This window comes from Ochotona princeps, chromosome 17 (genome assembly GCF_030435755.1).
Source record: "Ochotona princeps isolate mOchPri1 chromosome 17, mOchPri1.hap1, whole genome shotgun sequence".
Taxonomy (NCBI): Eukaryota; Metazoa; Chordata; class Mammalia; order Lagomorpha; family Ochotonidae; genus Ochotona; species Ochotona princeps.
This window is the reverse complement of record NC_080848.1, coordinates 24,426,754-24,442,083: the sequence shown is the minus strand read 5'-3', so window position 1 is coordinate 24,442,083 and position 15,330 is coordinate 24,426,754. Positions and strand designations below refer to the sequence as shown.

Below are 15,330 nucleotides of genomic sequence, written 5' to 3'. Positions count from 1 at the left end.
TAGGAAGCAGGGCTGCCGGGATTAGAACCAGCACCCATGTGGGATCCCAGTGAGTGCAAGGGGAGGACTTTAGCTGCTAGACTATGCACTGGGACCCATACTCTTTTTTTTAATTGTTTTGTTTTTATCAGAAATTTAGATATACAGAGAGGAGACACACAGCGGAAGATCTTCTTTCCGATGATTCACTCCCCAAGTGGCCACAATGGCCTGAGCTGTGCTGATTTGAAGCCAGAAGTCTGAAGCCTCTTCTGGGTCTCCCACGTGGGTGCAAGGTCCTAAGGTTTTGGGCTGTCCTCGACTGCTTTTCCAGGCCACAAGCATAAAACTGCATGGGAAGTGGGGCCGCTGGAGTTATAACTGGCACCCATATGGGATCCTAGGCATGCAAGGTGAGGACTCCAGCTGCTAGGCTTCAAGACTGAGCCCATTAACCCATACTTTATATGTAACACAAATTTTTCAGAAAGCAAGACACAAAAGCTCAAGGAGTTACTTTACTATCTCCTTTATTCTGTATCCAAAAACTACATGTTGTTTGCTCATGTATTTTTCTTTCTTTCAGAAATACTGCTTAGTTGCCTTCACATGGGATGCAAAGCATCTGCCTGTAGGAGACTGCCTCACCCTAGGAAAACACCAGAAAACTGCTTCAAGGCAGGAGTCTGCCGCAGCCTCACACATAGACAAACTTTCATCACCATGTCAGCTCACCGGTGGAAGTTTCCTTAGACTATCTGCTTCTGCTTGCATTAACTCAGCAAATATTTATCTGGTACAATCATGTCCAAATACCATACACAGTTGCTTATCTCACAGTGAGCAAACCAAGATCCCCACTCTTACGGCTTTTACCTTCTACTAAACACTGGGGATCAAATGGGACTGGGCAGAGGAGGGCAAATTTAGGCTGTTTTACCCAAGACCCAAATTATAAATCAGCTACAAGAACAATTAGTGAATGAATCATTTCAGGCAAAGAAAAGGCCTTAGGTAGCAAAGCAAACTTGGAAGTTTTGTTTCCACATAGAAATAAGCATGGCTGGGATGGGGAAAGAGTGGCAGGAGATAAAGTTAAAAAAGAATGCAAGATCAGATGATCTACGGTATTATGGGTTATAAATACTATGTCATCTCCATTTTTTGCTTGATCTTATTTCATATAACCTTTTCTCAAAAAATTCTGAATTTTGGGGGGCTGGTACAGTGGCTCAATAGGCTAATCCTTCACCTGTGGGTCAGTAGCCCATGTGGGCGCTGGTTCAAGTCCTGGCTGCTCTGCTTCTGATTCAGCTCTGTGCCTGTGGCCTGGAAAAGCAATGGAGGATAGTCCAAGTCCTTGGGCTTTGCGTTGGCTGAGCTCCAGCCATTGTGATCATTTGAGGGGGTGAACCAGCAGACGAAAGGTATTTCTTTCTGTCTCTCCTGCTCCCTATAAATCTGCCTTTCGAATAAAAACACAAATACTAAAAAAAAAGCTTGATTTAAAAAAAAAATCTGAAGTTTTACCTTTTGTCTTATCTCTTAGTTCCTAAAATTGCCTCTCTACATTTGTATTTTCTCTGCTTTTCTCCCTTTGCTCCTGCTTATTCTAACATATAGACTGTGCTGCAGCCTGAGTCATGTAGAATGTCAGTCACTCCATTAGGAATGTAACTCTGTGTGTGTGTGTGTGTGAGGGAGAGAGAGAGAGAGAAAACAAAAGAGTGCCAAGCTGCAGAAAAGGTGATGGTTACATAGATGGAGAGCCCAACAGAAAAGGAACGCGCATTAGCTCCTATGAAAACATATTAATAGCTTCCAAACAGTGGCAGTACAGTGTTAAAGCAAGTGCCAAGGTCCCCACCCTCCAAGCTGTGACCCTCTGTGATGAATGCTGCCTGAACACATGAATGCCTTCTTCTGATGCTTATTGTTTTCATGTCAGCTTCTCTGCCAATCACAGCAACTGACTCCAGATCTTCCAGGTAGAGCACCCTAACTGTGGCACAGACTCCTACTAAGCAACAAAAAAGAGCAGATCCAGACTTTCCCAGGCAGCTTCACAGTGTTACTGCGCATTAACTGGAAAACGGTGATTACCCAACCTGTTCTCAAGCAAATTATGCATCTGCTCTTACTATTTAATTACATTATACTTCCTCTTCTGTGTACACATATTGTAATAAAGAGCTTCTAAATAAACTTATTAGTGCTGTTGGAATAATTATTGGTTATTTTGTATTACAAAATGGATGTAAGTAGCTTTTCTAGCCAAATAGGAAATATAATTCAGTGATTACTATACTTATTGATGCTGCAATTTCCTTAATTTATATTATGTGTTAACAATACTAAAATAAGCAACTACAAATGAGAATTTAAAATAGCATATATTTACCATCCTTTGAAAGTCTGAAAACCCATAATCAGATGAGAAAACATTATTTGAATGTAAAAACTTTACATGAAAAAATATTTTAATATATAAAATCATGCATGACCATAGCTTAGTAGAGACACTTTACAGTTTAATTCTTTTTTTTTCATTGAAGAATAATGTTGAAAAAAAGGGTCAAGTCTTGAAGTGTCAGATGGTGTGTAATTAATACCTCTGCCTCCTGCAGAACCGGGTTAGCCCAGTCTTGCCCAGCAAGGACGGACTCCTATTGCATTCCCAGTACAATCCATCCATTCCCTTAGTTATCACAATGATCTATGCAATGTCAGAAGCACCTTCATACTCACAAGAGGGACAGCCTAAAGCGATGCTTTCATGGAAAGCTTTAGAAGAAAATGTTATCGTACCAATGCGCACTGATGTGCCTTTTAAGGACTCCCTGGGCTTCAATTTTCACCTTGGTTCAATCGTACATTCAACTCAGTTCAATGCCTGCCACCACATTAACAACGATTTTAGGTGAGGCAGAAGTAAAGAAATATTTCCTAATACTGAGAAGGAAAGCTACTGTACAGTTCATGGCAAAACTGCTTTCTACAAGATGTGGTAGAAACAGCAAGGATAAAGAAATCAAAAAGAAATTCAGCCCATGGGATAAACTTGGTCAGGTGACTTCCTCCTCCTTGCTTATTTCCTGGACTGTAAAATTGAGTGACCGGGTACTGCCTGGGCTGCACTCACATCTAACTTCCTAACTGACCTCTCCTCTTACCCCTCCAAAAGTCTGCAGCTCAACTCCGGCTGAGCTTTCGGCTGGCCTGCTGTCTAGCTTTGTGCTAATGCGCGGGGCGGTGGGGGATGTGTGGTTAAACTCACACGACTGGGGTGAAGAATTCAGGGGGGATGGGGCAAATAAGCACATATATTGAACGTAATGCTAGCCAGATTTATGACTACTGAACATACATGTGTATCTGTTTATATTCCAAACTGCCTAAGTATCCCTGTTGCGAAGGTCTAAAAGCAATTAGTGTTTACTACCAAGATTTTGTTTTTAAATATCATTCTCTACTAAAGGAACCAAAATTTCTGACAAAATTGGCCAGCTCAAGGGATAGAATAAGAAAACTTAAGAAGAGTTATGTCAGAAATTAAGGAAGTATCAAAGGAATGGTAGGAAGAAAACAACCTTTCAGAAGCAAAATCTAGGAAAACTTGAAATCAGAAAAGATCACAGCAATAACTTTTAATCCATAATTAAAATGAAAGCTTACGAGTCCATACTGATATAAACAAATTATGAACACATATAGAGGACAATAGAAAGGCCTATGTTACAACTGAAAGCAACTAGTTATTCTAGAGGGACAACATTGTGACACAGTGCATTAAGCTGCTGCTTGAGATGCACATGTCCCCTGTCAGGGAGCAAGCTCCCGTCCTGACTGCTCCATTTTCAATACAGCTTCCTGCTAACGTACCTGGGTAAACAGCAGTAGGTGGCCCGTGTACTTGGGACCTTGCTACTGTCTGGGAGACCAGGATGGAGTTCCTGGCTCCTAGCTTTGACCTGGCATACATAGGAAGTTGTAGCCATTTGGGGAGTGAATAAGCAGGTGCAAGATCTCTTTCTCAGTCACCCTGACTTAAAATTTTATCTTATTTTATTTTATATTCTTAAATTTAGAAGTTGACTTAAAATTTTAAACAGGCGCCAGTGGCAAGCCAAACCTCCACCCTATGGTTCTGGCTTCCTTTATGGGCCCTGGTTCATGTTCTGGCTGCTCCACTTTCAATCCAGTTTTCTGCTTACATCCTGAGAAAGCTGTGGAGCATGGCCTAAGACCCTGCACCGAAGTGGGAGACCTGGCAGAAGCTCCTCACTCCCAGCTTTGGATCAGCTCAGCTCCGGCTTGCTGTAGCCTTTTATGGAGTGAACCAATGGATGTAACACCTTCTCTCTTCTTCCCTCTCTGCAAAATATGCTTTCAATAAAAAACAGATAAACCTTTTAAAAATAATAAACACATTTTAGAAACAAGAAGAACGTTAAGAGGCAACAGAAAATCAAGCAACTTCTAGGAGGGATAACATTAGGAAATTGTCACACACGGTTAACAATGGATTAATGGTAACTTCCTCATTTTGAGTTAGGAAGGAGAAATTTTCCTGGAATTGGGAAACAAATGTGTAATGTTTACAGTTCTGGCACATCAGGTCTGCAATCTACTCTCAAACAGTGAAAAAATTTGAAAAATGTATATGAAGGACAGGGACAATAGTCCCTGGCACTATTTTGTTAATTTTAGGTACATTTTAAATTATCTTCAAGTAAAAAGTTATTTGGAAAGTAAACCAAATGCTGTTCTATACAATAATTCTCAAACATAAATGAAATATAAAAATATTTTAATGGTCATCCAGAAACATTTCATAAACATTGTCATTTTCACATTATGAAATTATAATGCATATTTTCTTCTGTTAAAACAGAAATATGCATGAAGAACATTTTATAGCTATAAGATTATTGTACTTTCATAACAGCTTCATTCTTCAATTATAAGAAAATTAAAAATAAATACAAATCAAAACAGAGTATAAGGGAAAGACATTAATACCAGCATGTTTTTATTCTACTACATGGAAGAGATTCCTGGAAGGTGAAAAAAAACAGTGGTCAAAAGAAATGTACTGTTGGCTTCAAGGACATTAAGGATTACATAGCGTAACAAATTTTAAAATGAGGGTCATCATCCTGAAAGAACTGACCAAAAAATAATCAAGACAAAAAAGATCTTAAGCACTGGGAACTCAATGAATATTAAAGATTTTTTTTAAGATTGAAAAAATTGTTTTTGACAGAAAACTTGGAATTTAAAAAAAGAAATGGAAATAACAGGTACATCTATTAAACTATTCTCTCCAAGTAGAACACTTTTCCATCTTTTCACAAACAATCCCTTCATTCATGGGAGACTGCCTCAAACTTAACTAGCTTACCTGGATTCTTAGGAAATCTAAACCAGCCAATCACAGCTTCTCTCAGTACAAGATGACCAGGTTAAAAACGGAATGAAAAAAATTTTTTCCAAAAATTTTGTTTGGACAAGTCAGAAGATATTTGGATTTTACTGACTGTCATTTCCTGCTCCCGTCACTGTAAGTCACTCCAGGCGCCTGACCATGGTCATTCACCTGGTCTAAGGTGTGACCTCCTAAAGGCTCTGTTTCCATTCTGGCCCTACCACCCTTCATTTCAGCCTCCGTAAAATATCAGAACACTCTTATTCTGAAGTATCAAATTACACCAAGTGGACGACTGGAAAGCCCAAAACTTACCCACAACGAGAACCAAACTCAGCCCCTTGTGCTTGGCTGAAGAGGCCCCTATGATCTGCCCCTGTAGACCCCACAGACCCCACTTACTAGCACTTTCTGCCTCGCTCTCCCTGCTGCAAACATCCTGGCCTCCGATTTGTTCCGGAGTCACCTCCGGCTCTGCTCGGCTTCTGGCTTTTGCGTGTTCTAGAACTGTCAGTGTGCAAGGAGCTCCTTCTCACCCTCCAGGACCAGGCTCAGCTGTCACCTTTTTGGAAAGACCTGCTTCATCTCCCTCCTCAGCATGCCACTGCAGGATGGCTGTCTGCAATTCCCTCACCTGTGGATCCCTGACTGGGCTACCTCCGGAATCCCTCAGTGGACAGTACGTTCCACAAAGCCCAGTGGCCCTGCGTGGCTGGTTTGTGCTCTGTAACCCCAGGCTGCACTGTCTGCCAAAACTAGGAGCGCATAAACAAACAAGTGCTGAATGAGTGAGCGGCACTTCAGTTTGCTCATCCACAAAGTTTGCATAAGTAGATTCTCTGTTGCCATTAGACACAAAGCCCACATTTCACTAAATTCTTCCTCCCGGTGAACATCACTTTGGATGCCTTAACTCTCACTAACAGGATTCTCATGCAACAAATGAGGCCCCGGGGCGTGGGCAAGGACCCACCCTAGAACCCAGAACTTCAAACTCGGGGCTCTGACACCCCATCTTATAGTTTCCATAAAGATGCCTTCCCCTGAACTCCGCTGTACGCCATCTGCCCCCATAGGGTCCCCAGGCGGTCCTGTGGGACCAGGAGCAAGCTACCCCCACTCTGCGAGTTCAACACCTTGCTGCGTGAGGGTCTTCCCTCACACAGCCCGACACCCCGCTCGGTGCTGGGGGGACACCGTCTCTCCTCTCCAGGGTGTACGCCTTCCAACCGGGCTGGCTAGGAAAATCCAGGTTTCCTGACAGACACGACCCCGGAGCCCACGACCCGACCTGCAAGGACAGGGGCCAGCATCCAGGGAACCCCCCCACAGGACGGCCCGGGAGCTGCCGCTGGGGGCCGTTAGGGCGAGACAAAGGCTGCCGGAGTTTAGGGGGAGGTCAGGGGTGCAACTCCAAGGGACGGCACGCTTGCCTACCGAGCCGCGAAAACCGCCAGCCTACTAGAACGTTCAACGCGACCGCGGCGCGAAGCAGTGGAGGAGCAGGAGTCGCGAACTCACCCTGCCAAGCCGGCCTCCGTAGCGGGCCACCTGAGGAGTCCGGTAGCCTAGGCAGCCGCCGGCTCGGCTCAGTTATCGCGCGACCTCGCGAGCCTCGCGAGATGTGAGCTCAGGGGCGGGGGGCCTGAGAGGCGGGCGTCCTCTTGGGGGGTTATGGGAGGATTCTGGCGTCCGGCATGGGGCTGGTTCGCTCTCTGTGGCCCGCGAGGGAGCCGCCCGGGGCGTCCGCTCTGGGCCGCGGACGGGGCGGAAGCGTTCCTCAGACGGGCATGGAGCGGGACAGGAAGTGCTGAGACGGGGCTGAGGTGGCGGCACGGGACATGGAAGCGCCCGAACCTGGCCGGGCAGCCCGGGCGGCGGCCGAAGAGCACGAACCCGTTCACGCGCGCCCAGGAGGAGGACTGGCGGCGGCGGAACAAGACGGTGCTCACGTACGTGGCCGCGGCCGCCGTGGGCATGCTGGGGGCGTCTTACGCCGCGGTGCCCCTCTATCGGCTCTATTGCCAGGTATGGGGTGAGAGGTGAGGGGCGACCGCTCCACGGCCGCTCGCTGCACTGGGTCCTGGAGGGAAGGAGGGATGCTCCGGCGGAGCTCCCGGCGAGAAAACAGCCTCAAAAGAATGGCTCTCCCAGGAAGTGAGTGGGCACGAGTGCAGAGCCGAGACCGATTCCCGCAGGGATCCCACCTGAGCCGGCGCTGTGATGGGTGTTTTCCCTGACCCGGCTGCGCCCCAACGTCGTGTTCTAGAAACCTTCGAGTGCTGCTGTTTGCTCCCACACTCGATGGAGGCAGTTAGGGCTTTGAGTGCGTGTCCTCCTTGTGACAGGTGTACAGTTAACTGTGCTTTCCAGAGCATCAGCTCCAGCGCCCCTGGGGAACCTGTGTGCAGTTCCTATTCCTGGGCCCAGCTCTGGAATCGGAAACCCCTAGGGGACAGGACCTGTGGATCTGTAAGAGCTGATCTGTAGGTTTATTGGTGTTTGAGAAACACCGGCCGAGTCCAGCTTCACCCGTTTTTCTCAGTTCTTCACTTGCAGCGTGGGCTGGGGGGCCAGGATCACCTGTGGAACTAATTAAGCACACGTACCAGGGTTCTCCTGCCCGCAGAGATGAGGTCTAGGGTACAATCACGAGGGATTCCACATGTAACTATCCCAATCACAAGGGAGAGCTGCACGTGTGTTCATTCGGAAAGTGGTTCCTGGAACTGGCCTTAGGCGGGCATCACGGGGAGAGGTCACACATTTGACCGATTAAATCACGGTGTCAGAAGGTGGGAAGGAGCCAGGCCTTTCACTGTCAAAGATTCCAATGTGCAGAAAAATAGAGAATTTGCAATTCACACCCTGACTTGAATACATAGCAGGGACTGTTCCTTCCTGCCACTGGCTTCTCCTGTCTTTATGGAGCTCAGCCGCCTTTGAGATGGTTTAGTGGCACAAATCCTAAAAGCTTTTCTTTTTAGTCTCCCAAGGTCAGCATTTATGTGGGAATTACGGGTAGCTTGATTGCTGGACGGTGAGTGGAGAATGTGAATCGGTTTTTATCAGAGCCTATCTCCCCCCTGTGAGCAAAGCATCAACCCCCGAAATTATCATTAGATCATAAGATGAGCTGAATTTAAATCAAGAACTTCCTTAGGCCACCAGGACTTATAGAGGTGATTTTTGTTTTTTTATGGAAAGTTTAGTAATGTCCGAAGACATTTTTGGCTGTTAAAACCTCCGTGTGTAGTGGTGGGGTGTTATTGAGGAAAAGGATGTTACTGGCATCTGATGAGCAGAGCTAGAGATGCTGTTAAATAAAGAAGATTCTCCCCTGCTCAGTAAAGAATGTTTTGGCCCCAGTTATCAGCAATGGTGAGGTGGAAACTGTCCCAAATTGGAGTAACTAATGTTGTGTGTCTGTGTTCACATGAAATTGTAGGGTAATGCTGCATGGTAGTTAACTAAAGAGCCTTGACTTATTACCATATATCTTGATGAGAGTCTTCCCCTGCCTCCAATTTGGCATTTGTTTGTTTTTCTAGAATAACAACAGAATTCTAGCAACCACAAGTCATCAGAAGTATGATGACCTTGGAAATAAGGAGTGGTCATTTATTTATTTAAGCATCTGGTGATACGGAGTAATCAGTAGTAATGAGTATCAGAAGTAACAAATTATTCTGATGCTCTGCCATTAGTTGACCCAGTAGCGATTAGGTGCTCTAATTAGCAATAACTATAAAAACTATGAAGAGATGTATGGAGAAGAATACAAAAATATTGTCATGCAAGAATACTGATGATGGCTATAATATAACAGTGATTCTTTAGGGACCAGCATGTGGCATAGTAGGCTGAGTGTCCACCTGCAGCACCAGTGTCCTGTATGGGTACTGATTCCTGTCCAGGCTGCTACTCTTCAGATACAGCTCTCTGCTGATGGCTTGGGAAAGCAGTGGAGGATGGTTCAAGCCCCTGGGCCCCAGCAAGAAACTACTGGCTTTGGATGGGCTTAGTTTTCGCCACTGGAGCCATTTGGGAGTGAACCAGTGGGTGGATGTGGGAAAATAGAAAGTAAGTATTTTCATTGAATGCAGCTCATGGATTAATCTGATCTTTTTTTCATTAATACTAGTTATCAAAAAATCCTAGCAATGAAGCTCCACTGTTTAAAGTGCTTTTTTCCAATGACTTGTTTTTGGACCATACCAGAGATTTCTTAGTAAAATAGACAGTTGGTATTCCAAAGTGCTCAAAGCTGTTGATACAGTTACAGGATGTAGCCAGTGGTACTATGTAAAGTTAGCTCCAACTGGATTATTAAATTGCTTTAAATTTTTAATTATTTTTATAATAGGCCAACATCCATGAGTATTCCTTAAAGTATTTGGTATCTTTTCCTAGACTACCGGGCTTGGAGGATCAGCAGTAGCAGGTCATGGATCAGACCAAATTGAAAACATGGTACCCGTTAAGGATCGGATCATCAAAGTCACCTTTAATGCAGATGTGCACGCCAGTCTGCAGTGGAACTTCAGACCTCAGCAGACGGAAATATATGTAAGTAACTAAACACAAATGAAAAGACTACTTTTCTTACTATAAGAATTTCCTTCATCACAGACTCTCACACACCTGTACTTTTTAAAATACTGAGGTTCTGTAATTTACTTGTTGTTCACTAGCGTGATAGTAAAAGTCAGTTTGAAAGAGTGGGAAAATATCAGCTATTTTTGTTAAAGTCATAGTGTTAGAGTTAACTAAGTTGCCTGCTGGTTGTAAGTCTTGGAAATACCAGCAGATGACGAATATATGGCTTATTTCACCAAGGGGGGCTGGTGTTGTGGCACCCCAGGTTGGGTGCTTTGTGCAATACCCACATCCCACGTAGCATCATTTCAAGATCTGGTTGCTCCACTTCTAAATGCAGCTCCCTGCTAATGGGCGCAGCCATTAGCAGACAGCTGGCTCAGAGACAGAGCAGCCAGGCAGGACAGTCGGCACCCGTTTGGGATGCCAGTGTTACAGGCAGCACCTTTACACACTATGACACGATGCTAGCCCTGGACAAAGTTTTAATAGCTTAATTAGCAAATTATTGTTTAAGGTCTGAAATATACAAAAGGATTCAATTCTTATGCATAGTAATGCACTATTGCTCATGTTCTTATGCAAATTCAATTTGAAATTCAGATGTTTACATGTAATATTCACTGCTTTGTTGAGCCTTATGTTACTTTAGATTAGGTGTTATGTCTCTTTCATAGGAAAAATATTTGGGCGGTAATTCAGAAGGGGGAGGGAGCTGTGCCAATCTGAAAATATTGATCACATTTATTCTTGAAAACAGGTGGTGCCAGGAGAGACTGCATTAGCGTTTTATAAAGCAAAGAATCCTACTGACAAACCAGTGATTGGAATTTCTACGTACAATGTTGTACCATTTGAAGCTGGGCAATATTTCAATAAAATACAGGTACAACTAAATGCAAAAATTCTAAAATGATAGAATATATATGAAACTGTCTTGCATGAAACTTTTCATGGTATTTTATTAGATACTTAAACTTTCTGATTTTTATTTTCTTCTGAATTTCAAGCAGTTTTCTTTATCACTTGCACCTGCTATGCTTAGACTACAAGCCAAACAAAATGAGTTTGTTTTCAACATTAGAATTACTTTGCTGTCTCAGTCCTTAAAGCAAAACAGTCTGAGATGAAACTCTGTCATATAACTTAAGAATACTTAACAGTATGCTTATTAAAGTCATGAAATTAAGTATTGATTTTTTAAATAAGTGGTAGAGTGAAAATATTATTAAACATACCTTTTTTAACTTCTAGTGTTTCTGTTTTGAAGAACAAAGGCTTAATCCCCAAGAGGAGGTGGATATGCCAGTGTTTTTCTACATTGATCCTGAATTTGCTGAAGATCCAAGAATGGTGAATGTTGATCTCATCACTCTTTCCTATACGTTTTTTGAAGCAAAAGAAGGACACAAATTGCCCATCCCAGGGTATAACTGAAGTTGGCAACTGAGTCCTGCTCCAAAGTTGTGATTTTTGAAAAATCATGTATCCTGCCTTCTCACAGGAGAAACTCTCTGCAGTTCTCCAATAATGTGAAATACTATTACACAAAAGGTTTGTTTTCAGTGTACACCAATTGAAATGAAGAGAACAGGTTCGGCTTGCCTCATAAGAAACCCACATGCCTATGTGATATGTCTGACTTTTAACACCATATGTAAATTTGATAGTATTAAAAGAAGTTGGGGCCCGGCGGCGTGGCCTAGCAGATAAAGTCCTCGCCTTGAATGCCCTGGGATCCCATATGGGTGCCGGTTCTAATCCCAGCAGCTCCACTTCCCATCCAGCTCCCTGCTTGCGGCCTGGGAAAGCAGTTGAGGACGGCCCAAAGCTTTGGGACCCTGCACCCGCGTGGGAGACCTGGAAGAGGTTCCTGGTTCCCGGCATCGGATTGGCGTACCGGCCCGTTGTGGCTCACTTGGGGAATGAAACATCGGCTGGAAGATCTTCCTCTCTGTCTCTCCTCCTCTGTGTATATCCGGCTTTCCAATAATAATAAAAATCTTTAAAAAAAAAAAAAAGTTGCTTTTTTTCTTAAATATGTATACATATACTTGATGGTTGATCCTAATTCAACAGTTGCCTTCCAAATTATTACTTTTCATAATTGTAACAATGAACAAGAGAATTTCTCAGCAAAAAAATTGTGTCTAAGACTTCCTACTTGGAGCTTTCAGCAACCACATCTCGCCACGGGTTGCCACGGGTTGCTGTAAAATAGTTGTCCACTATTTTCCTGTAGTGCGACCCGTGATAAACACCCAAAGTGGAAGAGGAGTTGGTAAGCCTCAAATGCTTGGCCAAGGATTGCATTCTTATTTCAGATCTGATTTCATTTTCCCCTTAAGGTATAGAACTGTTTTACATTCAGAGTACTGAATCAGTAAACAACCCATGGTATTGAAACAAAATGTGTAAATACATGTACTAGACTGCTAGCATTTACAATCATAGTTCCAGGTCCTTGAATGTTAAAATGTAAGGGTGCAATTGTGAAAATTTGCTGACATCAAAAGTTCTGCTAACAAAACTGTAAAAAAAAAGATGTAGTAAATTATTTTAATACTAATTTATTTGTCATTGTCATTTATAAACAAATACACAAGCTTTATGAAAATTTTACAGTAGTCTTTGTTCCAAATAGAAATGTTTTAATAAAAAGAATAAAAGAATATTCAGCTTTACTATGGAGAGTCATACTTACTGTCCACCAACGTGGATTCTACTGACATGTTCAGGACTCTTGAAATGTAATTACACTACAATCATCAAGGTATTTACAATTCTAAACCTCTATTATTTATAGAGAAGTACAAATTGACTTTTACATTCAACTTTAGTTAAACGAAGGCACTTAGTAATTCTTTAATAGCACAATCGGTTTCTCATATCCTGTTTAGAGCTATGCAGAATTATTTTTTAACAAAATGATCTTCTACTTTTAGTACAGTCTTATTTCCTGGGTTAAGTGTAGGCAGGCCTGTGCACCACAGGACACTGCTATTAAGCTAACTGGCCTAAGTACTAATTTTTCTTCTGCTGAAGGGTTAAGTGACTGTTCACAATCAGGTTCCACTGTTCCAGCTGCTGTCAGGAACCATAACTTTTACACTGGAACTATTGTTCTTCAGTTTAGATGTCATTATAGCAGAATAGAAATGGTCCGCTGTGGCTCTGATGTGTTGGTGGGTCTTATCTACTAGGCCTCAAACCTGAGCAGGGTCCACTCTTTCCAGAGCTGGCACTTCTGTGTAGCTAGTGATAAAATGATCATGCATTTTCACCTAAAATAAAAAAAGAACGGCTCATCTCCTTCCTGATTTTCATCCCCCCACCCCCATTCTTTGATAACTAGTTTCCCTTCTTGAGATGGCAAGCCAGACTTTACTAGGGGAAATATGAGGATTTACTTCATATAATTAAGATTAATAGTTAGTGGTAACCAGTCACTCATTAGTAAAAAAATGGAATAACTACTGAAATAAGCAGCAAAAACTCAGAGGAAATTGAGGGCAGAGACTGAATGTGCACTGCTGTTACCATGAAAAGGTACGAAACACATTGAATACCCATGTCTGACAGCAGTGCTGGAAATCTACTGATCATGTAATAGTTCCATTCTCTAAACCAACTTGACGTTCCTGAACCTCACAAATGCTAGCTGATGGGGATGCACACACAAAAATTAGTGAACAGTAGTTAAAATTTGAGTGACTCGGGGTGGGCACTTTGTATGTTAAGCTACCGCCCGATGTTCTGGCATCGTCTAGGGGCAATGGTTTGAGTCCCAGCTGCTTCACTTCCAGTCCAGCTCTCTGCTAACACAGCCTGAGAAAGCAGCTGAACCTGGCGCAACTGCTTGGCTTCTCTGAGAGACCTAGGAGAAGCTCTTGGAGCCAGGAGAAGCTCTTGGCTCTGGTCTCACCTGACCCACTGTGGGCCATTAGTCACTTAGGGAAGTGAATCGGTGGATGGAAAAATTCTAACTGTGCCCTTCAAATAGATAAAATAAATCTTCAAAAAGATTTTTTTTAGTAACTCAGTGTATAACAGTTTACCCACCAAAGTGTCAGTCTCAGATGGCCCTTGCAAAGTATAAATACTAGCTACAGTAGTGCTAATGATTGAAATACATGGAATATGAGCAGTACTGGTTGACATTTTACCTCAACAGTTACTATGACTCTCAGTTTCTTTGTGGTGGGGAACATCAATTTCTTCATAAATGGCTCTGGAAAAAAAGAAAAAAAAAATCACAGCCTAAGTGTTAACTACTTAAGTTTCATGGTATTTTGGTTTCCAACTGCCAGACCAAAACTAAAAATCTGGTAGTTGTGGGAGTCAGGCTGCCTCAGCAAATAAAAGCAAAGATGTCTGTCTAAAAAACGTAAGGCCATTTCATTCAAACTTGTGACTCAAAGAAAAATCAGTGTTCAAGTTTGGACAGTTTGCTTTTTGCTTAAATTAATCTGTTCAGCTTCTCGTTTCAAAACATTTGTTCCCTGGAATTATGGCACTCCCAAACTTGTCGGTTGGCATGCAAATTACAGGTATTGGCTTCTCACGTTCTTTCTAATTTTCATTTAGTCATGAAATTATACACTTTCAAATCAACATGTTTTTCCATTCTGTTAACACAAATTACAATTATGTGTTAGCCCACTGAGTTGCCTGTTTTCCGTCAGAGAGCATGTCTTTTGTTCAACATTGTGAGTTAGATTACTGGACATGGATCTTCATCATTGTACTATATGTGCTGAGATTCCTGAGCAACCAGCGATGTGGAAAATTTGAAACTTAGGTAAGATTCTGTGATTTTCCCATGGAGGGAGACTTCCTGGGTTTCATGAGACTGAGAGGAACAGACATCTGAGTCCACAGAAAGAACCAGAGTTGCTGCTTCTCCAGGTCCCTGCAGTTTCAACCTTTTATCATCTATGGCATTGTGATACATATATATATATATATGCACACATACACACTTAGAGAAATTCTTTCCTATTTGGATATAAATGAAAAAACTGCTCTAATAAAAAAGCATGCCAATGGGTGGGACAGCAGATGTTTAGCATGCTTGCTAAGCCTCTCAGGACACCTACATCCAGCTAGAGTGCCTGAGCTCAAGCTTCCTGCTAATGGGCCCCCTAGGAGACCGATGTGACTTTAATATCTGGATTCCTGCCACCCACTTAGGATGCCTGTAATGCATCTGAATCTCCTGGCTTGGAGGAGGCCAGCCACAGCAGTTGAGGGCATTTGGAGAATGAAACAATCAATGGGAAGTCTCTGCCTTTCAAATAAATTTAAAAGATAAAAGGTATATT

At 42.8% G+C, this 15,330-nt stretch overlaps 3 protein-coding genes across 6 annotated transcripts in view; 1 reads left to right on the top strand and 2 right to left on the bottom strand.

The window, feature by feature from the left end:
* Positions 1 to 7,049, bottom strand: part of STXBP4 (syntaxin binding protein 4) — a 150,597-nt gene extending 143,548 nt beyond the window's left edge. The window contains exon 1 of one of the 2 annotated variants that reach the window (XM_058675272.1): positions 6,929 to 7,049. The gene's annotated coding sequence lies outside the window, so the exon portion shown is untranslated. The remainder of the gene's footprint in view (positions 1 to 6,928) is intronic. The other variant, XM_058675271.1, reaches the window with a different exon arrangement.
* LOC101518243 (cytochrome c oxidase assembly protein COX11, mitochondrial) lies at positions 7,047 to 11,648 on the top strand. 2 transcript variants are annotated; one of them, XM_058675274.1, is made up of 4 exons: positions 7,047 to 7,435; positions 9,821 to 9,976; positions 10,767 to 10,892; positions 11,277 to 11,648. In XM_058675274.1, the coding sequence occupies exons 1-4, from the start codon at positions 7,082 to 7,084 to the stop codon at positions 11,361 to 11,363; spliced, it is 723 nt and encodes a 240-aa protein (XP_058531257.1). In that variant the 5' UTR covers positions 7,047 to 7,081; the 3' UTR covers positions 11,364 to 11,648. The 2 variants fall into 2 exon arrangements, with proteins under 2 accessions (XP_058531257.1, XP_004591064.2); XM_004591007.4 differs by having other exon boundaries at positions 11,261 to 11,645.
* A 575-nt stretch (positions 11,649 to 12,223) lies between these two features.
* Positions 12,224 to 15,330, bottom strand: part of TOM1L1 (target of myb1 like 1 membrane trafficking protein) — a 43,154-nt gene continuing 40,047 nt past the window's right edge. The window contains exons 15-16 of one of the 2 annotated variants that reach the window (XM_058675273.1): positions 14,173 to 14,237; positions 12,224 to 12,536 (exon numbers count right to left, since the gene is read on the bottom strand). In XM_058675273.1, coding sequence (XP_058531256.1) covers positions 14,174 to 14,237 — 64 coding nt within the window. In that variant the 3' untranslated portion in view covers positions 12,224 to 12,536; position 14,173. Of the gene's footprint in view, positions 12,537 to 12,968; positions 13,291 to 14,172; positions 14,238 to 15,330 lie in introns of those variants that run through there. The other variant, XM_004591008.4, reaches the window with a different exon arrangement.

Bases quoted from the DNA above. Each gene is read 5' to 3' on its own strand.
- LOC101518243 (XM_004591007.4), top strand. From the start codon at position 7,082: ATGGGAGGATTCTGGCGTCCGGCATGGGGCTGGTTCGCTCTCTGTGGC. The intron at 7,436-9,820 runs GTATGGGGTGAG...ATCTTTTCCTAG, and splicing joins TCTATCGGCTCTATTGCCAG to ACTACCGGGCTTGGAGGATC. The intron at 9,977-10,766 runs GTAAGTAACTAA...TCTTGAAAACAG, and splicing joins CTCAGCAGACGGAAATATAT to GTGGTGCCAGGAGAGACTGC.